This window comes from Periplaneta americana, chromosome 11 (assembly GCF_040183065.1).
Source record: "Periplaneta americana isolate PAMFEO1 chromosome 11, P.americana_PAMFEO1_priV1, whole genome shotgun sequence".
NCBI lineage: Eukaryota > Metazoa > Arthropoda > Insecta > Blattodea > Blattidae > Periplaneta > Periplaneta americana.
The window spans coordinates 108,855,850-108,873,650 of NC_091127.1; the positions used below are offsets into that span (position 1 = coordinate 108,855,850).

The 17,801-nt window shown below is 36.8% G+C and overlaps 1 protein-coding gene across 12 annotated transcripts in view; it reads right to left on the minus strand.

The window, feature by feature from the left end:
* osa (trithorax group protein osa) overlaps nt 1-17,801 on the minus strand; it is a 742,554-nt gene that overhangs the window by 74,609 nt on the left and 650,144 nt on the right. For 10 of the 12 annotated variants that reach the window (XM_069839842.1, XM_069839841.1, XM_069839838.1 and 7 more), the window contains 3 exons: nt 14,665-15,208; nt 14,460-14,591; nt 8,519-8,709 (listed from right to left, as the gene is read on the minus strand). In XM_069839842.1, coding sequence (XP_069695943.1) covers nt 8,519-8,709; nt 14,460-14,591; nt 14,665-15,208 — 867 coding nt within the window. The remainder of the gene's footprint in view (nt 1-8,518; nt 8,710-14,459; nt 14,592-14,664; nt 15,209-17,801) is intronic. The other 2 variants (XM_069839840.1, XM_069839837.1) reach the window with 1 other exon arrangement.

Genomic DNA, 17,801 nt, shown 5'->3' on the forward strand with positions numbered 1-17,801 from the left:
CTGTGACATTCATCGTTTTTCCCGCAAACTCTTCATATGTTTTAGTGATGTATTTTATTTTGCAACTAAACACCTCATACGCTAATTACAAAATAACACGTGCAGACTAACCACTTCTTGAACAATATACAGGTGGCAATACTTGTAGTTCAACACTACATAGATAAAGTCAACGAAATTATCGACTCTATTGCATAGTGTACCACTTACATTATGCACACGTAAACACATTATTATTTTGTATTTAAAACATACATAGTTATCTGGTGTATCATTTTACAGTACAACTGCAAACTCTAAAGAAAAAGCTGCAAAAAAATGCTGTTCAAAGAAATCAACATGCATATAACATTAAATTTAGTCACTCATTTATTATGTGGAGTTTTTCTTGTGCTAAAAGATCAGTGTTGAAATATTCCATATTAGGATAACAATGGGACTCCTAAACATTGTGTATTATTTTCATCATAAAATTTAAAAATAATTAATCTAAGACTACTCAATAGCATACAGTGAAACCTGTCTAAAGCAGCCATCTGAAATTACCTTGTAAAATGGCCATTTTATCAGGTGGCCGCTTGATTAAAGTTGCGGTTTTTTATGAATCAGCATGAAAATACTGAATTTCATTGACTTTTTAGTACTGTGCGCGTACAACAATTGTGCATATTAATGTCAGCCTCTTCCATTCTTGCAACTAGCCTTTTGAAAATTCGCTTGCGGTACCTCAGTTTAAATGACTGGATAATATCTTGACCAAGGGGCTGGAGGTGTGATGTCGTATTTGGGGGAAGAAACACCAATTTCACGGATCACATTGCGATTTTGTCGTTTAATCTAGGAATTGAAATCGCATAGCTAATTTTCAAACAATGATGATGTCATCCAAGCTTTATTGTTGGCAATCCGCTTCACTCCCAATAAGCCCATGTCAACATTTTTCAAACATTTCGGTTTCAATGATTTCCCTATCATTAAGGGTGGTTCTTTTTCTCCTGCAGCATTACAACAAAAGAGCAGGGTTATTCTGTCTTTTGCCAACTTCCCCCTTTTACACTCTTTTTTTCTGAAATCTTAAAGTTTTGTTAGGGAGGGCCCTGAAAAAACCTGTTTCGTCAACATTGTAAATGTCTCTGAGTTCATATTCAGCAAGAATTGAAGGCAGTCTATTTTTTACATTCTTCAATAACATTGGTTGCAATGTCACCTCCTTCACCAGGCACAAAACGAAATGCAATGTTATGCCATTTTCTAAAGCACTCTAACCACCCATTCCTAGCAACAAAATTGCTTACATTGAGTTCTCTGGAAATTGCAAGAGCTTTCTCTTGAATCATAGGCCCACTTGCTGGCAATTTCTTTGCCCTCGCACACTTGAACCATTCGTAAACGAAATCATTCACATTACTAAACACAGATTCTCTCTTTCTTTTTTGGCCACCACGCATATTTTTCTCCCATTCCTTTAATATTTCATCTTTATTCTTAATTATACCATTTATTTGTATCCTTCCACATTTGAATATTTCTGCAATTTTTCTCGCAGATATTCCCTTCTCACTTTCTTCAATCATTTTTCGTCTCACCACTAAACTTGACACCACTCTAGATTTATTGTTAGATATGATTTCTCTCTTAAACTAACTTCACAGTTCCTCTGAATCAATTGAATGAAAAGAAGAAAAATTCGAATGGTTAACTATTGACCTAAAACATACTGTGACATTTTCGATAGAAAATGTCCGTGTTTCAATTCTTTAAAAACGATAAGAATTTATAGTTGTGCAGGGTCGGAGTGGAAAGTGACAAAAGAGTCATAAAACAGTAACCAAGTAACCCCAAGGTATGGAAGGTGTACTGTTGTACACTTAGCTATTGTCCTCGTGATATTGCTTCCTGTCCTCTAACCATTGAAAAAGTAGGTCAGACAGTATCCGTGAAAAGATTTTTTGGTGGACAGTGACTGTTATAGTCAGGATTCAACCCAAATAGAACCCGGCCGCTGGCCAGCACATGAGGTGGCCGCTAAATAAAGAGAGAATTTGTATTGATCTTATGTAAAATCCAATTGGTTTCAAGGAAAAATTGGCCTTTTGGCCAATTGGCTGCGAAGACAGGTTTCACTGTACAAGTTATTCCACTGTCAAGCTATCATTTTATTAATCCAAAGCTATCATTTTATTAATCCAATCTCATTGTCATTAACCAACCCAAATTTTTAATTGTAAGCCATAAAAATTGTCTCGTAATGACTAAAGCTATAACAATTGTCTTGTAATGACGTCTATTTCAAAGTTATTCTGCAAAACTATATTTTAGAAAGCCAAGTTGAGTCAGTTAAAAACTTACCACAGGCTCAAAATATGATTATTCGTTCCTGAGTAGGAATTAGAAATTTCTATCTTCACCATTACAACCAAAGCACTTCTAGAACCCATTCAACATATGAAATGAAAAGTGATATTCTTTTGGTGGCCATTAACTGGTTAATGTTAACTTGTCTTGTGTTGGAGTAAGAATATGTGGGAACTCCATCTCTCCCACTGTAATTTCTTAGAATATAGGTGGGATGAATTAAGAGTATAGTGTTTAGTCATGTGTTATTTTGCTTCACTGCTGCATTTATTTCTGTAGTAGTCAGGAAATTACATTTTAAATAAGGTGTCTACTGAAATCATTAGATGAAAGCAAGAATGATCTTCATGCTACCAGAACCTCCATTGTACAAAACATTATAATAAATTATTTTGGGTTAATAACATAGAAAATGTCTCAAATAGTTATTAAAACTTTTTCTCCGGTGTCACTGGAGTTAAGTTATACAAGTTAAATTTCTGTCAGATTTAAAAGTCTACAGTTACATGTAAACATATGTGATGTGTAGAAGTATTTTATTAAAATAAAATAATTTTACAGTAGATAACTAAATACACTAAACACAACGCATGAAAAGTTTCTAAGATTAAAGAATCTTATCTGAATTTTATTATAATATTAAGAAAAGAACACAATAATTAGTAAGATTAGGATGTCAAGTACGCCAGAATTCATCAATATTTCTACATGGACTTCTCTATTTATTCTTTTTTCAGAAGTGAGCAATATGACCTTAAATGTTATTCTTATGAAAGCAGTGGTGAAGCTAAGGCGTAAATACTGGGTAGGCTGAAAAAAAAACTGTTTACCTTGTATCTTTTTATAGAGCATATGTTTCTCGGATTTTCTATCAAATTTTTTTTGAGACACAGACCCCACAAGAAGATAATGACCACTCATTTCCATCCCCAAACAGAATATATGTACAACAATGTAACTTATTTGTCTCAGAGCACCCTGTTAGCCAATGATATTTCTTCCACCATGACAACTGAAAATCTCTATTTTGTCTTCCTCTAACCACTATTTTAATATGTTAATTTTGTGTTGATCTCCCATCTTTATAAGAACATTTTGTTTCAGATGTCCAGCTTGAAAAAGGTTTCTGTTTTAATTCTACAAAGAATGATCTCAATGTTGTCTCAATATGAGCCATGTTACGCAAAATTAATATGTAACCCCCCCCCCCCCTCACGCACTTTTGATTAAATTAAATTAAAAAACGCAGCACTTTCAGAAAACACCAATATAGTGCAACGTAATATTGTGATGGAAGGCTAGCCTCGTTTTGTATGGAGATGCAGTTAATAGATACCCTCTCACCTGTCTTCCCACAAGCTTGAGAGTCAAGGTCGTAGCCATGCCCTTTTTAGAGGCTTTTGCCACATGCCTTGTGGCTCACACTGTTCTCTCCATACCAGAATGATTGCCAACAGTGAACTTAATATATGGAAAGATCAGAGTGCAACAATACATCGTTATTCCGAACTTATATGCCTACTGTTACTGGGAAAAATAACTCAAATTTTTTGGGTAGGCTAAGCCTCAAAAGCCTCTTAAGAGCTTTGCCACTGATCGAAAGTAAGGACGATATGAAATATCTCTTGCATTTCATTCAAATTAGTTCAAAATCGTTTTAACCTAGTACATAGTATTTGGCAATATGGAGGTTTGGTTGGAATTTCAGTGCCTCTTCTCAATTCCTGAAGGAAACAGATGGAACAATAAAATATATTCAGACAATGACAGATAGAGCAGGAACGCCTGTTAAATTTTTTTTAACATCAAGTTTAATATTTAAGGTGCTATACTTCAGTGAGTCATGGTGATATTTTCATAAAAGACGAGTATTTTCCCTTGAACCAAAAATACAATACAATCATCTCCACTTCCCATGCGCTAGTTTCTCCGGAAAAAATTATGCAGTAACATAATGACCAGTCAGTGAGTCTATGTTTCCTATGCATACTCACACCTCCTAGTAGTATAGTTTTAATAGTACAGGCAATATCATTTCAAAATTATCGAACAATTCGAAAATCCTCAATAATCGAATTGTTCAACAGACCACAGTGGCTGTAATGGTCAATCCAGAATGAAATGAGATGTGAGGTTTCTTCCCATGGTCATGAAGTGGTACTACATCCACAGACTTCCTGATCAATATTTTAACTAACCTTGATGGTCTTGTGAAATACAAAACACCACCACATTACTAACACCAGTGCAGTCATGACGTCACGAGCATTGCACAATTATCAGATGCATCTGGTATCTAAAAATTTAAATTATGGTTTATTTAACGATGCTCGCAACTGCAGAGGTTATATCAGCGTTGCCGGTGTGCCAGAATTTTGACCCGCAGGAGTTTTTACATGCCAGTAAATCTACTGACATGACCTGTCGCATTTAAACACACTTAAATGCCATCGACCTTGGCCAGGTTCGAACCCGCAACCTCGAGCATACAAGGCCAGCACTATACCAACTACGCTACCGAGGGCGACTGTATCTGGTATCACCTAAGCTCAAACACACTACACTAAAATTTTTTATGAAATGAAATATTATTAAATTAAGTAACAATGAAAATAGTACTGAATGCTGGTAAAATGGTATTTTGTAGAATTAAGGAAAACAGGAGAATGTAGAAAATACTATCGCACTTTGATCTTGTCATCAACAAAAATATAATTCTAATGACTCGAAGTCATCGATATAGAGAAAAAGTTCTAGAAATAAATTACTGATGAGGCTGCAAATCACTTACACTTTGTCCAGAACAACTTTCGACCTGATATATAACATTCTTTACTTGTTACCAAGGTAACCATTTAAATCAGCCAATCACAAAGACGTGTAACAATAATAATGGGAAAGTTTTTGCCAAACTTATGTTTACAAGTTGCAATTGCACACAGTATTCTACTTGCTGCCAATTATGCGATAAATTATCGTGCTATGTGACATTTTTTTACCCTGATGCGATCTGCGATAACACTTATGGGATAATGCGATAATTTTTCGTTAACCATATCATTCCTATGGTCTAGGAAGAAAAATATAGAAGATAAACTTGGGAATTCTAAATGAGGGCGTAGAGCAAGTGGACAGCTTCAAATGCTTGGGGTGTACTATAAGCAGTAACATGAGTTGCTGCCAGGAAATCAAAAGGAGGATAGCAATGGCCAAGGAAGTTTTTAATAGAAGAAGGAGCTTCTTCTGCGGACCTCTGGAAAAAGAACTAAGGAAGAGGTTAGTGAAGTGCTTTGTATGAAGTGTGGCATTGTATGGGGCAGAAACATGGACATTACGAAGTGAAGAGAAGCGAAGAGAAGCATTTGAAATGTGGATAAGGAGAAGAATGGAACGTGTGAAATGGACAGACAGAATAAGAAATGAAGCTGTGTTGGAAAGAGTGGGTGAAGAAAGAATGATGCTGAAACTGATCAGAAAGAGGAAAAGGAATTGGTTGGGTTACTGGCTGAGAAGAAACTGCCTAATGAAGGATGCACTAGAAGGAATGGTGAACAGGAGAAGAGTGCAGGGTAGAAGAAGATATCAGATGATAGACGACATTAAGATATATGGATCATATGAGGAAACAAAGAGGAAGGCAGAAAATAGGAAAGACTGGAGAAAGCTGGGTTTGCAGTGAAAGACCTGCTCTTGAGCAGAACACTACATGAATGAATATCCTCTGAATACATTCCACTTTGCTTTCCATAGGGATCATATTAATCAAACACATTTGAATTTATTTTGTTCTTAATACTCTCTGGAGAAACATTTTAAATCTGTCCCACTTTCCGTCAAGATTCTCAGGGGAGAATCCAAATTCTTCCGTAGTCAGCAGTAAGTGAGCATCATAGTTTGCATAAAACTACAGGTATGAACAGTAAGGTTGTAGCAAGTTACCAGTTTTGTTTCACTCAAATAACTATAAAACTTTTCAGCATGCCCTCGTACCTCACAAATCTCATCTTTGCTGTTATCAGATATGTTTCATTCTTCTTTCTAATTGTTTGACTTCGCATCCATAAGAGAGAATCGGCACAGCAAGATTTTCTATAACTTCAATACTGTGTTTTTGGACATTTGAAGTTTCATTATTAAATTTATGATGTCCAAAGTTTTTTTAAACCTAGTAATTTTGTTATTCAGATTTAACAAGGAGTAGCCAAGATAAGTAAACAGATGATTTTTTTCTACTATTATGGCATACTTTACTAGAGATAAGATCTTCCCAATTAAACGCAAATATTTATTTTTCCAACTGAAATTCCCATATTATAATTTTGTGTTCTTTTAATAACACTATATAGATAGATAGAGAGTGAGAAAGCGAGAGTTGCAAACCATGTTCTCAATTTGCCAATAAAATCTGATTGTGAGCATACAAAATTACATTTAACGTGAAACTGGATTAATTTTTATATTGTTATGAGGTAATAATCTGCATTTTTTGATAAGAGAATTCATAAACAGTATAGGAGTACTGAGCATTGTGGCATTTCATCCACTTTGTCATTCTGTAGAATTTCAAATAATTTTGTTCTGTTGACTGTGTCGAAAGCATTTCTGCAGTACAAAAATTGTGTATTTATATTAAATTCGCTATATTTATCAATTATCATTTTGAGGGTAAAGAATCCATCTGTCCATAATCCGTCCTTGCAGAATACTTCTCCATCCCCTGGCCTCTTTAATATCCTCCAAACAGAAGACGAAGCTATCAGTGACACACAATTAGAGAATCTTATCTTCTATATGATTTGATAAAAATCGCTTTTCTTTCAAGTGACTCTTTTCAATTAACTACATGTCATTACGATCAATATAGAAAGGAAATCCTATTATGGGCCTGGAAGAGAGAATTTGTTTTCTACAATAATAACAATTTCTTCCCTCTCTCCAGCTTTAACTGTAATTAAATTGCAAAATAAATGTTTATAAAAATCTACCAGGTGGACGAGACGAAATGCCACCACTTAACTGGAAGTCTAGCAGCTCCCCCATGCTAAAGGAGTGGTCTTCCTAACGTCAAAGCGCGATAGTAATATGTGATATGATAAAAACATAAAAAGCTTATGCCAAAGTGATAGTAATATGTGATACAATAAAAACATAAAAGCTTACCTCATTCTTGTAAGTGCTCTGTAAATTTCTCCTCTATCAATACACGTTTATTCACACGAGGCTTCTTATTTTGTACCGATCCTGTCTCTTTGAACTTCTTTACTAGTCGATATATTGTTGTTTTATCCGGCACAGGAGAATCAGGAAATTGACGACGGAACTTAAGGCGACACATTCTCAACAAAGACTTTTTTGCGAAAGTATTACAAATAAAAGTGCGTTGTTCTCTACTGTACCTCATGACATAACTTACATACTCAGCACTCAGCACAAAACTGCAAACTGCTTTCTGCAATATTTTGTTGCGCGGGATCTAGTAATCCGAGAATATTCTCTCGATTGTTGCACACATCTGAGTAAATTGGTGGACTCATTATTACTGCCCACAAGAATGGTAAAAAAAATTAAGAATTATTGCTAGATTTCTGTTAATCATTCAATTAGACCTTGTGAACTAATTCATATGTACTTTATGGAGGATCTTGTCCGAGAATAAAAGGGCCATAAACCCGGGAGCAGGTAGTGGCACTCCAGCAACTAGTTTTCTGCAGCTTTGGTGGTGTTTTGTCTCGTCCACCCGGTACATTTAATTTAATACCATAGGCATAGAACTAAAGCACCTGCCAACATAACGCCTAATGCCAACATTATCTACACAATCTTGTGAACAACTCAAACTGTCAAAATGCCTTTTGCAGTAAAATTACAAAAGGCAAAGACAAAAATTTTGACTAAAACAAAATGTCCCTATCTAAATTAAATAAAAACGTAGTATTTTCTAGAAATTCTGAACAACGTAGTTTTACTCCTGGTCTCTCAATCATGCTAACTAATTAATATATTAATATAAGTAATTGCTAATGTTAGTAGGTGAGTCCTTGTGCTTTCTTGCTACTGAAAGTGGTATAACCTACAGAAAATTATATAAAATCATATCAGTTGTGCTAATAAGTATTTCTAGTTGATATTGTAATATTTAATCATATCATTACACAGGACTCACCGGACTGGCAGGTGTGCGGGGCCAACTGGGACTATTCACATCTCCATATTCCTCGTGCATAGAGTTGAGGCTAGCAGCACCAGGAGAAGGGACAGTACTCTGCGGTGTAGGGGGATGACTGTGGTATGATCCTCCTACAACTGAACCATCCTTGCGAGACTTGGGGGTGCAACTAGGATCCTCACCAGATGCTGCAATATAGAAAAGTTTTAATGCAAAGCATTGAAATGAGATTTTTGAGGGCAATAAGGGATTACATTAAAAAAAATCATGAAGAAAAGTCTTACAGTAAAATCTGTATCACAGCCCCATTCAGCTTCTTCTCTACTCCCAAAGAAAACTTTATCATATTAGGCTAAAGTAATGGAAAACAGAGTAACACGATTCTTTTCCAGAAATCAATTCCAACAATTCAATCATACATTATGAATCGATTCTAATGATTCGTTCACGATTCTTACCAGTCTCCGATTCCAACTATTCTTTTGAATCATCAACGAACGACTCACAGCACACTTTCCTTTGCAAACCATGGGTAGAACAAAAATTTTCTACATCTCTCGCATAGATGGCATAAGAGGCAAGACATTGGATTGTCTCTTTCTCATTGGCTGGAACGATTCATCATGACCTCCATTAGTCTACAAAATTATCCAAGATAGTTTTTTTTTAATTATAATTTATCAACTAAACCTTAATATCAATAGATTTTTTGCATTACATCTCTATTTAACTATGCAAATTTCAGGTTCGTGTTCATTATTTTTCACACTTAACAAATGCAGTATTTTGATTTCACTCTCACTCGGGAATTCGGAAATGTCCGCTGTGAGGTTACATCGAACAAGTAAATAGAATCGTGGGTTACGATACCATGCCGATTCGTTACTGTACTATTCTTTTGAATGACGATTAGTTGATACCACGAATCGATTGTTTATTATTAGTCGTTCTAATGAATGATTCGTTCACAAATCGACCCAACTGTAATGGAAAAGGATACCAAAATAATCTAAATATGAATTAACCACAAAAGACTCATACAAAGACCAAAATCAGATTGAATAGGAAAGCAGTCAGAAGATTGCCAACAGTAAAAGCAGAAATTGAAAGAGAAAACGTCTTTGTACAGATGACAATGATGATGATGATGATGATGATGATGATGATGACGATGACGACGATCATCAGAGTTCGGACATGCCACATTTTTATTCAAGCTTTTATTTTCATTCTGAAATTAAACATTAATATTGGAATATTCTAACCACATCTGCATTATGTATTTTTATTTAGCATATACTGCAAATGCTTACTGTATTTAGAACATTTTTACGTGTTAGGTCATATTTGTAGTCAAAACGCATAATTCTGTTTTATTTTGGCAGTAAAATGCATATTTTGATCATATTTAAGAAATAAAATACCTCTGCACATATTTAATAAGTAAATACTTCTGCACCTTGTTTTAGAATTTATATTTTGAGATGACTCTGGTACTTCTAGGGAAAAGTCATGGCATAGAGACAACACACCATCAGCAATTTTAACCCCCTGGTGATTATGCTAATAGTAAGTCCAGGTGGCCTGCACCCATCAAAGAATATTACTAAACTCTGTGCAGATGACACATTACAACAGAAGGCATTAAGGAAAATGTGGATTCTTCACTTCAAGGTAAACAGAAATGTCTGTTTTCAGAAAAATAGTAAAAAAACTTAGGTACAATCGAGTGACAGTATCATCAGAAAAAGATGAAATGTTCAAGCAGTAGGTGAGTGGGTCATAAAACGAAGAACAGAATGAAACAATGGCATATACAACTTACAGGTATTATAACCAGTTGTAGAGCCCGGAAGAAAAGTTATGGCACCAGCGCGAGGGACGCATTTTAGTTAGTTTGCTTGGGCTCATCCTCACACTCAACTGGAAGGGTGTTGGGTTAGTTGGTTACTAACATTCCGAGTGTTCAGATCATTCTGCTACTACCGCTATTGCTATACTGAAAACATTGTCCTTCTGAGTGCCCTCATTATGGCATTGTCTAAGGTGTGAAATCATGGAGTAGTTCATAGTCAAGGACACGAAAGCATACAATGTATGGAAATTCATGTCAGAAGAGGCTGTAAATGGAATACCAATTCCATTGAAAAGCATGTGTGCAAGAGTACTGGCTGCCACTGGTATTTCAAAGTGAACCTTGGCAAGAATCAGGAAAGAAGGGAAAAATATTGAGGCAGGAACAGCAGATTCTTTCTCCAGTCCGGCCGGAAAAATCACAGCTGAAGAAGAAGATTGTTGCAGTTGTAGACAGTTTTGATGAGGAAGTCATAAGAAGACTCCTCTATAATTTCTATGCTACGCATAAGCAGAGGCCGACTCTGTAATCGCTTCTTCCAAGAATGGATATCAGTGTATGATTATGTGAAGAAAGTAGAGAACAATTACATTGAAAGTGAGCATGTGATGGACAGTATTTTGGAGAACATTTCCATAAACTTAGGACATCTGATTCCAGCACAGATCAGTCGTCTGATTCGAACGAAGAATAAAAATATAAAGATGGAATAGTGGGCGTAATTCCATTAGGTACTTTCGGACTCTTGAGTAGGAAAGTGGTGATACTAAGGTAAGACGAATGTTTTTAGAAAGAGATGAAACGGATATGCCTGCTGTTCTGAGATTGAGAACCGTAACCCAAACAACCCCCACTCCTCTACCCTGCTGGCCGGAAATTTAAAACTTAGCGCAGGTTGTTGCCATAACATCTTGTCTCAGCTCTAGTGTGCATGTTTATTGTGGAGATCAGACCACTCTCTCGCATGGAAAGAAAATTAAATCAGTGGTCAATGGTGATGATTTAGGTCGATAGTCCTGTCCAAATAATGCACCTGTACGAGATACTAAGAAAATATTATGTTGATTTTGCCTATAATCAAAGCATATGTTGGAAATGATTTCCACTTTTCTGGATGCAATAATCACGCTGGAGAAACTTACAGATATTCAAGCAAGAATACACATAAGTCCTAAGAAATCTTCACACCAATTAACCTAAGAATACGACATATCACAAAGATCAGCATTAATAGTTCTGAAAATGCTGAACTTTTATCCTCAGAGTGACAGTGGTTCATCAATTACAGCATGAATTTTTGTGAGTGGATGTTGCAATCTGTTCATGACAGTACTGTTGATTTATCTCAATTAATAATGATGGTTGAAACTTGATTCCATTTAAGTGGTTATTTCCACTCTCAGAGTACAAGGCAATGGGACACTGAAAATCCTCAATTAGTGCATGAAGTTCCTCTTCACGATAAGAAAGTGGGTGTGTGGTGTGGAATTACTGCACGAAGGGTAACTGGCCCCATTTTATTTTATAATAGTCAACTGGCAATTTCATGCAAGAAACATACTGCGGCTTTTTTTTTTAACAGAGATCGAAGATGAAAAAGAGTATGCATACTTCCAGCAGGATAACTCTACTGGAGACAAAACCATTGTATCATTAGAAGCATTAGAAAAAGCATTTGATGATAGTGCAATTAGTTGTGTATGTACTCCAGGTCGTTCCTCAAATTTAAATGTTTGTGATTTTTATCTATGGAGAAATTTAAAAAGAACGTGTACCAGTATGTGAAAAATCAACACACTTTTGAACAGCTGGAGAATGAAATCAGACGAGCTGAGTGAAGTTACAAATAGAGAGCTGAAGCGTGTGGCCGAACAATGGAACAAGTGCCACTGGGCAAAATGTGCAGGAGAGGAAACTTTACAACACTTCAGTTCATGCTACACCCAATGCACAAAAGGAAACGAGCCTCCCGCGGATTTTCGATGAAACAGGTCATGAGTCACGATATAAGAGGCCTCAATCTCGATGATCCACTGAAAATTCTAGCTTTGCTCAATTTGACACTTGTCCTGTTGTTCGGCCACACACTTCCAACAATATTAGATGACAATCATGGTTCAGAAGTTGAATCTATTCATCTCCATCATACAGTTCCATAGAAAGCATATCACACAAACCAAATAACAGAGTTCCTCCACAAGTTTCAAGAAGATAGAAGAAATGCGAGGGTTCTTCAACAGAAAAGCAGTATCTACGAATACTACTGACTAAAAATGTAAAACTTGTGCCAGAAGGTATAAGTCTGCAAATTGAAAGGTACTGTGTCCTTTCATAATGCAAATGGAGTCGAGTAACCTCGCTCATGTAACAGGGTAATACAGCTGAGCCAGGGCATCTATATCAAGAATTTATGTTGAAAAATTTCGGGAACTTTATAGGGAAGGGCATGTAGGTCCATGGCCCATTTCTTTCAGGACTCATCCTGACATTTGTCTTAATGCCTCAGGAAAACCACGGAAATACCTAAGGCAGAATGAGTTGCCTCAATTTAAGACACTAGCCAATTGGCTCTTAGATGAGGGTCTATTGAATTATGACGAGTCCAGATGTGATGTCTCAATGTAGAAGACCAGCCATTAGATCTTTGATGACTCAATTATGATGAGATCGGCGAGAGGGCACTAGTTGAGAAATTATTATTATTAAATGTTTGGAAAAATACCGGAATCTTGATGGGGAAGGGAATGTAAGTCTATGACCCATTTCTTTTAGGGCTCATCCCGACATTTGCCTTAGCACCTAAGGAAAACAATGGAAAGCAGGATGACATACATAAACTAAGAGGCTAATTAGTATGTTATCAGGTTCTGAGGTTTGTACACAAGTACAAGTATGAGGTTCTTGTAGGCAGAGAACATAACATTTTTCAATTCTGTGTAGATTAATCATAAACAATCTAACATAAACCTATTATTCCACAGGGCAGATATGATGATTTTCTGCTAAGGTTTTGTCAATGGAAAGAATCAATCAGCCCATGTCCTCTATGCTCAAAAATATTCAGCATGCCATATACCTTCACAAAAAACTTTCAGTAAACTATACCAGCAACTTATACAAAGTAGATCACTGGCGCCATTAAAGACAGATCTCAGCAACCTCATTGAGTTTGCACAACTAATATGCAGGAGCAGATATCGAGAAAAGTGGAAAAACATGTTGAAACTAGAGTTAGAAGAATAATAGCAATTGAAGGCTATAATGCATGAGCAATTCTTAGGCCATCAAGATCAGCATGTCAGGTGAACCAAGTAAATCTGACTTATAATTCCTCGTTCTACCTCAGATGAGAACTTTGATGCTTTCTATATAGACTGTTGCTAGTTATGTTTACAAACACAAAAATCGTTAATAACAAAATGTCAAAGAGAGAAACCAGCCTAGCTCATACCTGTTTGAGCGAATAAACGAAGTACATGTACATTTTCTCTGAGCATACTCATCATATATTATTACCCAGTCAAGGATGGGTTAAACAGTAGCAGCTCCCACAATATCTTGCAGCACTTTACAAGAAAATTTCATCTGACAAGTTATAAGAGTTGAATGCTTCAGAAAAAAGAGGAAAAGATAATATTTAAACCAACACAACCAATTAAAGTTAGAGAAGTGTTAATCTGTAATGTTTTATATGAAAATTAGGTGAAGTGATTAGGTGAGAGGGGAGAGGAAAGAAAAAGAAAAGGGAAAAGTATTAATAGAAATTAAAAAGACAATTTTCTAATACTGAAGACTATCCAGAGTTAACAGCTCCTTATATTCAGTGCTGGGAAAGACACTTTTAGATAAAAATAAAAAGGCATAGATACAGTATATTAACAGAACTGCAGACATTCAATTTAATAAAGAGAATATAAAAATAAGAACAAAACTGGTATGCACAAATTTCCATAGCAGAAGACCTCTCCAAAATAATCCTATGTTACAAATCCAGATGACAGATGTGAATTCCCTCAGACTACTAAACAGAAGAAATAGTCGAAAATCCACGAAGATGGTGGATTTCTAATATCGAATACATACCTGCTGATGCATTGGAAAGTGTTGACTGCTGTGAACCTTCATCGAGTGGAGCTCCATCTGGACCAGTAGTCACAACAGAGGTCACTGTGCCTGGGGTTGCTGGCGTCACATTCGTTGTTGTTGTGCCTGCAACTTGACGCCTTATTTTAATACAACCAGACACACATATCACAATAATGCTGTACATATCAGAGGTGTAACTTACCAGTTGAGGTGGTCGTGATGCCATTGTCGTGTGTTGGCTCTGCAGAACCACCCATATCTGTTGCATGGCTACTGCCCGGCATCGAATGCTGAGTGGGGTGTGAGTTGGAGGTGGAGGCTGGTGGAGGCATGGGACCAGGTCCGTCGTGGTGTATGTGGCTGTTAGGTAGTGGAGATGGCGTGCTGGCAGTCACAGTTGGAGGAATGGTGGTAGGTGCTGTGACAACCATTGGTACACTGGTCCCACTCGAAGTGCCAGCCGATGAGGGAGGACCCATTCCAGGGGGACCCATGCTCATGCCTGGGCCACTTGGAGGTGGAGGACCCATGCCTGGGTGATGGTGTCCAGAGGGAGGAGGACCCATGGGCGTTCCCATTCCACTATGGTGATGCATGTTACCAGGGGGACCCATACCTGGCCCACTGCCTGGAGGCATTCCAGGGGAAGGACCAGATCCAGGACCCAGAGTCGAACTACTTCCATAGCCCACCTGAAGGGGACTGGAACTGGGAGGCATGCCAGAAGTTCCAAATCCCATTTTATGCTGAAACATTCATAAATGTATTCCAGTTTCGGTTATCAATAGAATCGAGTTCAATATATATGCCTGGGCAGAGTGACTGTAGAGCTGGAATCCAATGCAAATTTTGGTGTAACAGGAGTGGGCAGAAATGTACAAAATCTAAATTATATATTGTGTGACCAATTAGTGGTTTTGGAGCCAAGGAGATTCAATTACATGATGTAGGAATAATGCTTTGTAACTTTGGCTCTGGTATTTTGAGGAGATAAATTGTCTCAAATCACAATGTCTATTGTACTCTACAAGAACCACTAGATGTTTACTTCTTAAATTGTAAGTTTACAAAATCAGGCTGATGATTCAAGCGATAATGATGAATATTTTTACAGTGTAATTCATTATTCCAATAGGTTTACCATCCTTAATAAAAGAATTGCCCAGAAAGTAATGCACAGTTTTTTATTTTCTCAACTCAACAATGTGCAGAATATGAAATGGTAAATTTCAAAATTCTTGTGTTTAAAAACGGAGTTGCACTTCATTGCAGCAGTGTAACAAAACAGTAAAGTTCGTCACAAACAACACACCATGATAAAATTCTCTGTTGCTGAAAAAGAAACTGTTGAAAACATTCACAAACGTCCCTTTAAAGTCTATGGAACCTCTGCAGTGAATAGAAGCACCATAAGTCACTGAGCAGAAAGAGTGAAGCCAGGAATAACTGACCACCATAATTTGCCAAGCTCTAGTCGTCCCTCCACAGCTGATACCAAACATGTCACAGTGTATTCAGCAAAAGAAGTATCTCTGAAATTTTGCGAACTCTCAGATATTCGAAAGTAAGTGTAAGATGGATTCTACAAAGCCTAACAAATGAGCACAAAATTCAGAGACAAATATTTCTGCTGAGCTGCTAGTGTGTTTTGAAACTAATGGGGTAGCCTTCTTGTCCAGCATTGTTACAGATGATGAAATCTGGTCCATTATTTTGAACCAGAGGCAAAAAAAGGAACTCGGTGGAATGACATCATCCCAATCTCCTGGAAAGTGATGGCTGTTGTCTTGGGATTGCAAAGGCGTGATTCGTATTAATGTATGCTTCAAGGAGCAGCCATCAACTCAGAAGCCACTGAAAGATGTTGAAACTCATTGCGAGGTGTTATTGACGAGTTTGACTTTGCTGACATTCTGCTTCATGAGTTTGGGAACCCAAGAAGCCATTACAATGTTCAAGGCCATACTAGTGGACAAGGATTATACTGAAAAAACATAACTTTATACAATTTATAATTTCGAAGATGATAGAATGAAATATTTGCCGAGAAAAAAATTGATGCATTACTTTCTATGCAACCCTCATATATAATCAAGTTTATGAATGAGACAGTGTCGAAAACTGTGTATTCAGTTCTTAGCCCTAAGAAGATGAACAAAACAATTTTGTCAATTTGTTACATCCTATCTCTTCATTTTGTCCTGCACGGTAGCATCATGGTCTAAGGCAGATGTCTCCAAAAGCGTACTCGCATGTAAGCCCCTGAACGGAACCGAAGCCAGTACATAATGCGCGTGCTCCGCCTCACCCATCCCCACATGTACTGTACTGAATGTTTATGCACAAACGAAAAGCACTGGTGGACTGCCATTATCATTGTGTTGGTCGGTGTGTTCGACCGTTTCACAATGTCTTATAATCATGGATGTAGTACATTCAAGAATGAAAGGGAAGAGAAATATATTTTCGTGTTAGTGGGAAGAATATGAAATGTTTAATTTGTTCGAAAAATCTTAAGAGTGTGTTAAAATTCAACATGTGAAAATAATTTATTTTTGGACGTCTGTATAACTGTTGGTTATACATACTAATCAGTGTATTACGATACGTTTACACTCAATTTCGCAAGATATACTTACAGTTTTCGTTTCATTTTAGGTGAAATACATACAAATATTTTGATAAATTTGAAACAAGAAAATACAGACACAAATCACACACGTATCCTCAGTCTTAAACAAAAAAAAAACTTCTTGCTAGCTATGTTCTAACTTGGAATATTGGAAAATTAATGAAGTCCTTTACAGAATGAGCATTTGTAAAATCGTGCATACAGAATGTCTTCTAGATGTAATGTGAAATGAATTATTACATTTGAACATTCCCCAATCAAAAGTAGAAGGTTCATAATACATGTCAAAATAATATACAAATGTATGATATTTCTTATCTTTTGGATGTTATTATTTGTAAACATAAGGGAGATTGCTGCTGCAATCCCTCACTGACCACTCCCAGCTGTTGAGGTACGAGTCTCTCCCCCTTGTCTACAGCACACTGTGTTCGGCAGGCAGCATCGGGATCACGAATTACTATACGCGTTTTGGAGACCTCTGGTCTAAGGCATCATGACTACGACTCGTAGTACAGAAAGAGCACTGGTTCGAGTCCTCATGAGGAAGAAATTTTCTCATGAAATTTCGGCCAGTGTATTGGACAGGTGCCCACCCAGCATTGTGATGAATTTGGGGAATTACGATAGGTTTCATAAACCATCTATTACAGCTGCAAAAATCATAGTGCTAACAACATATTACTCCCTCATTCTGATTGGATGTA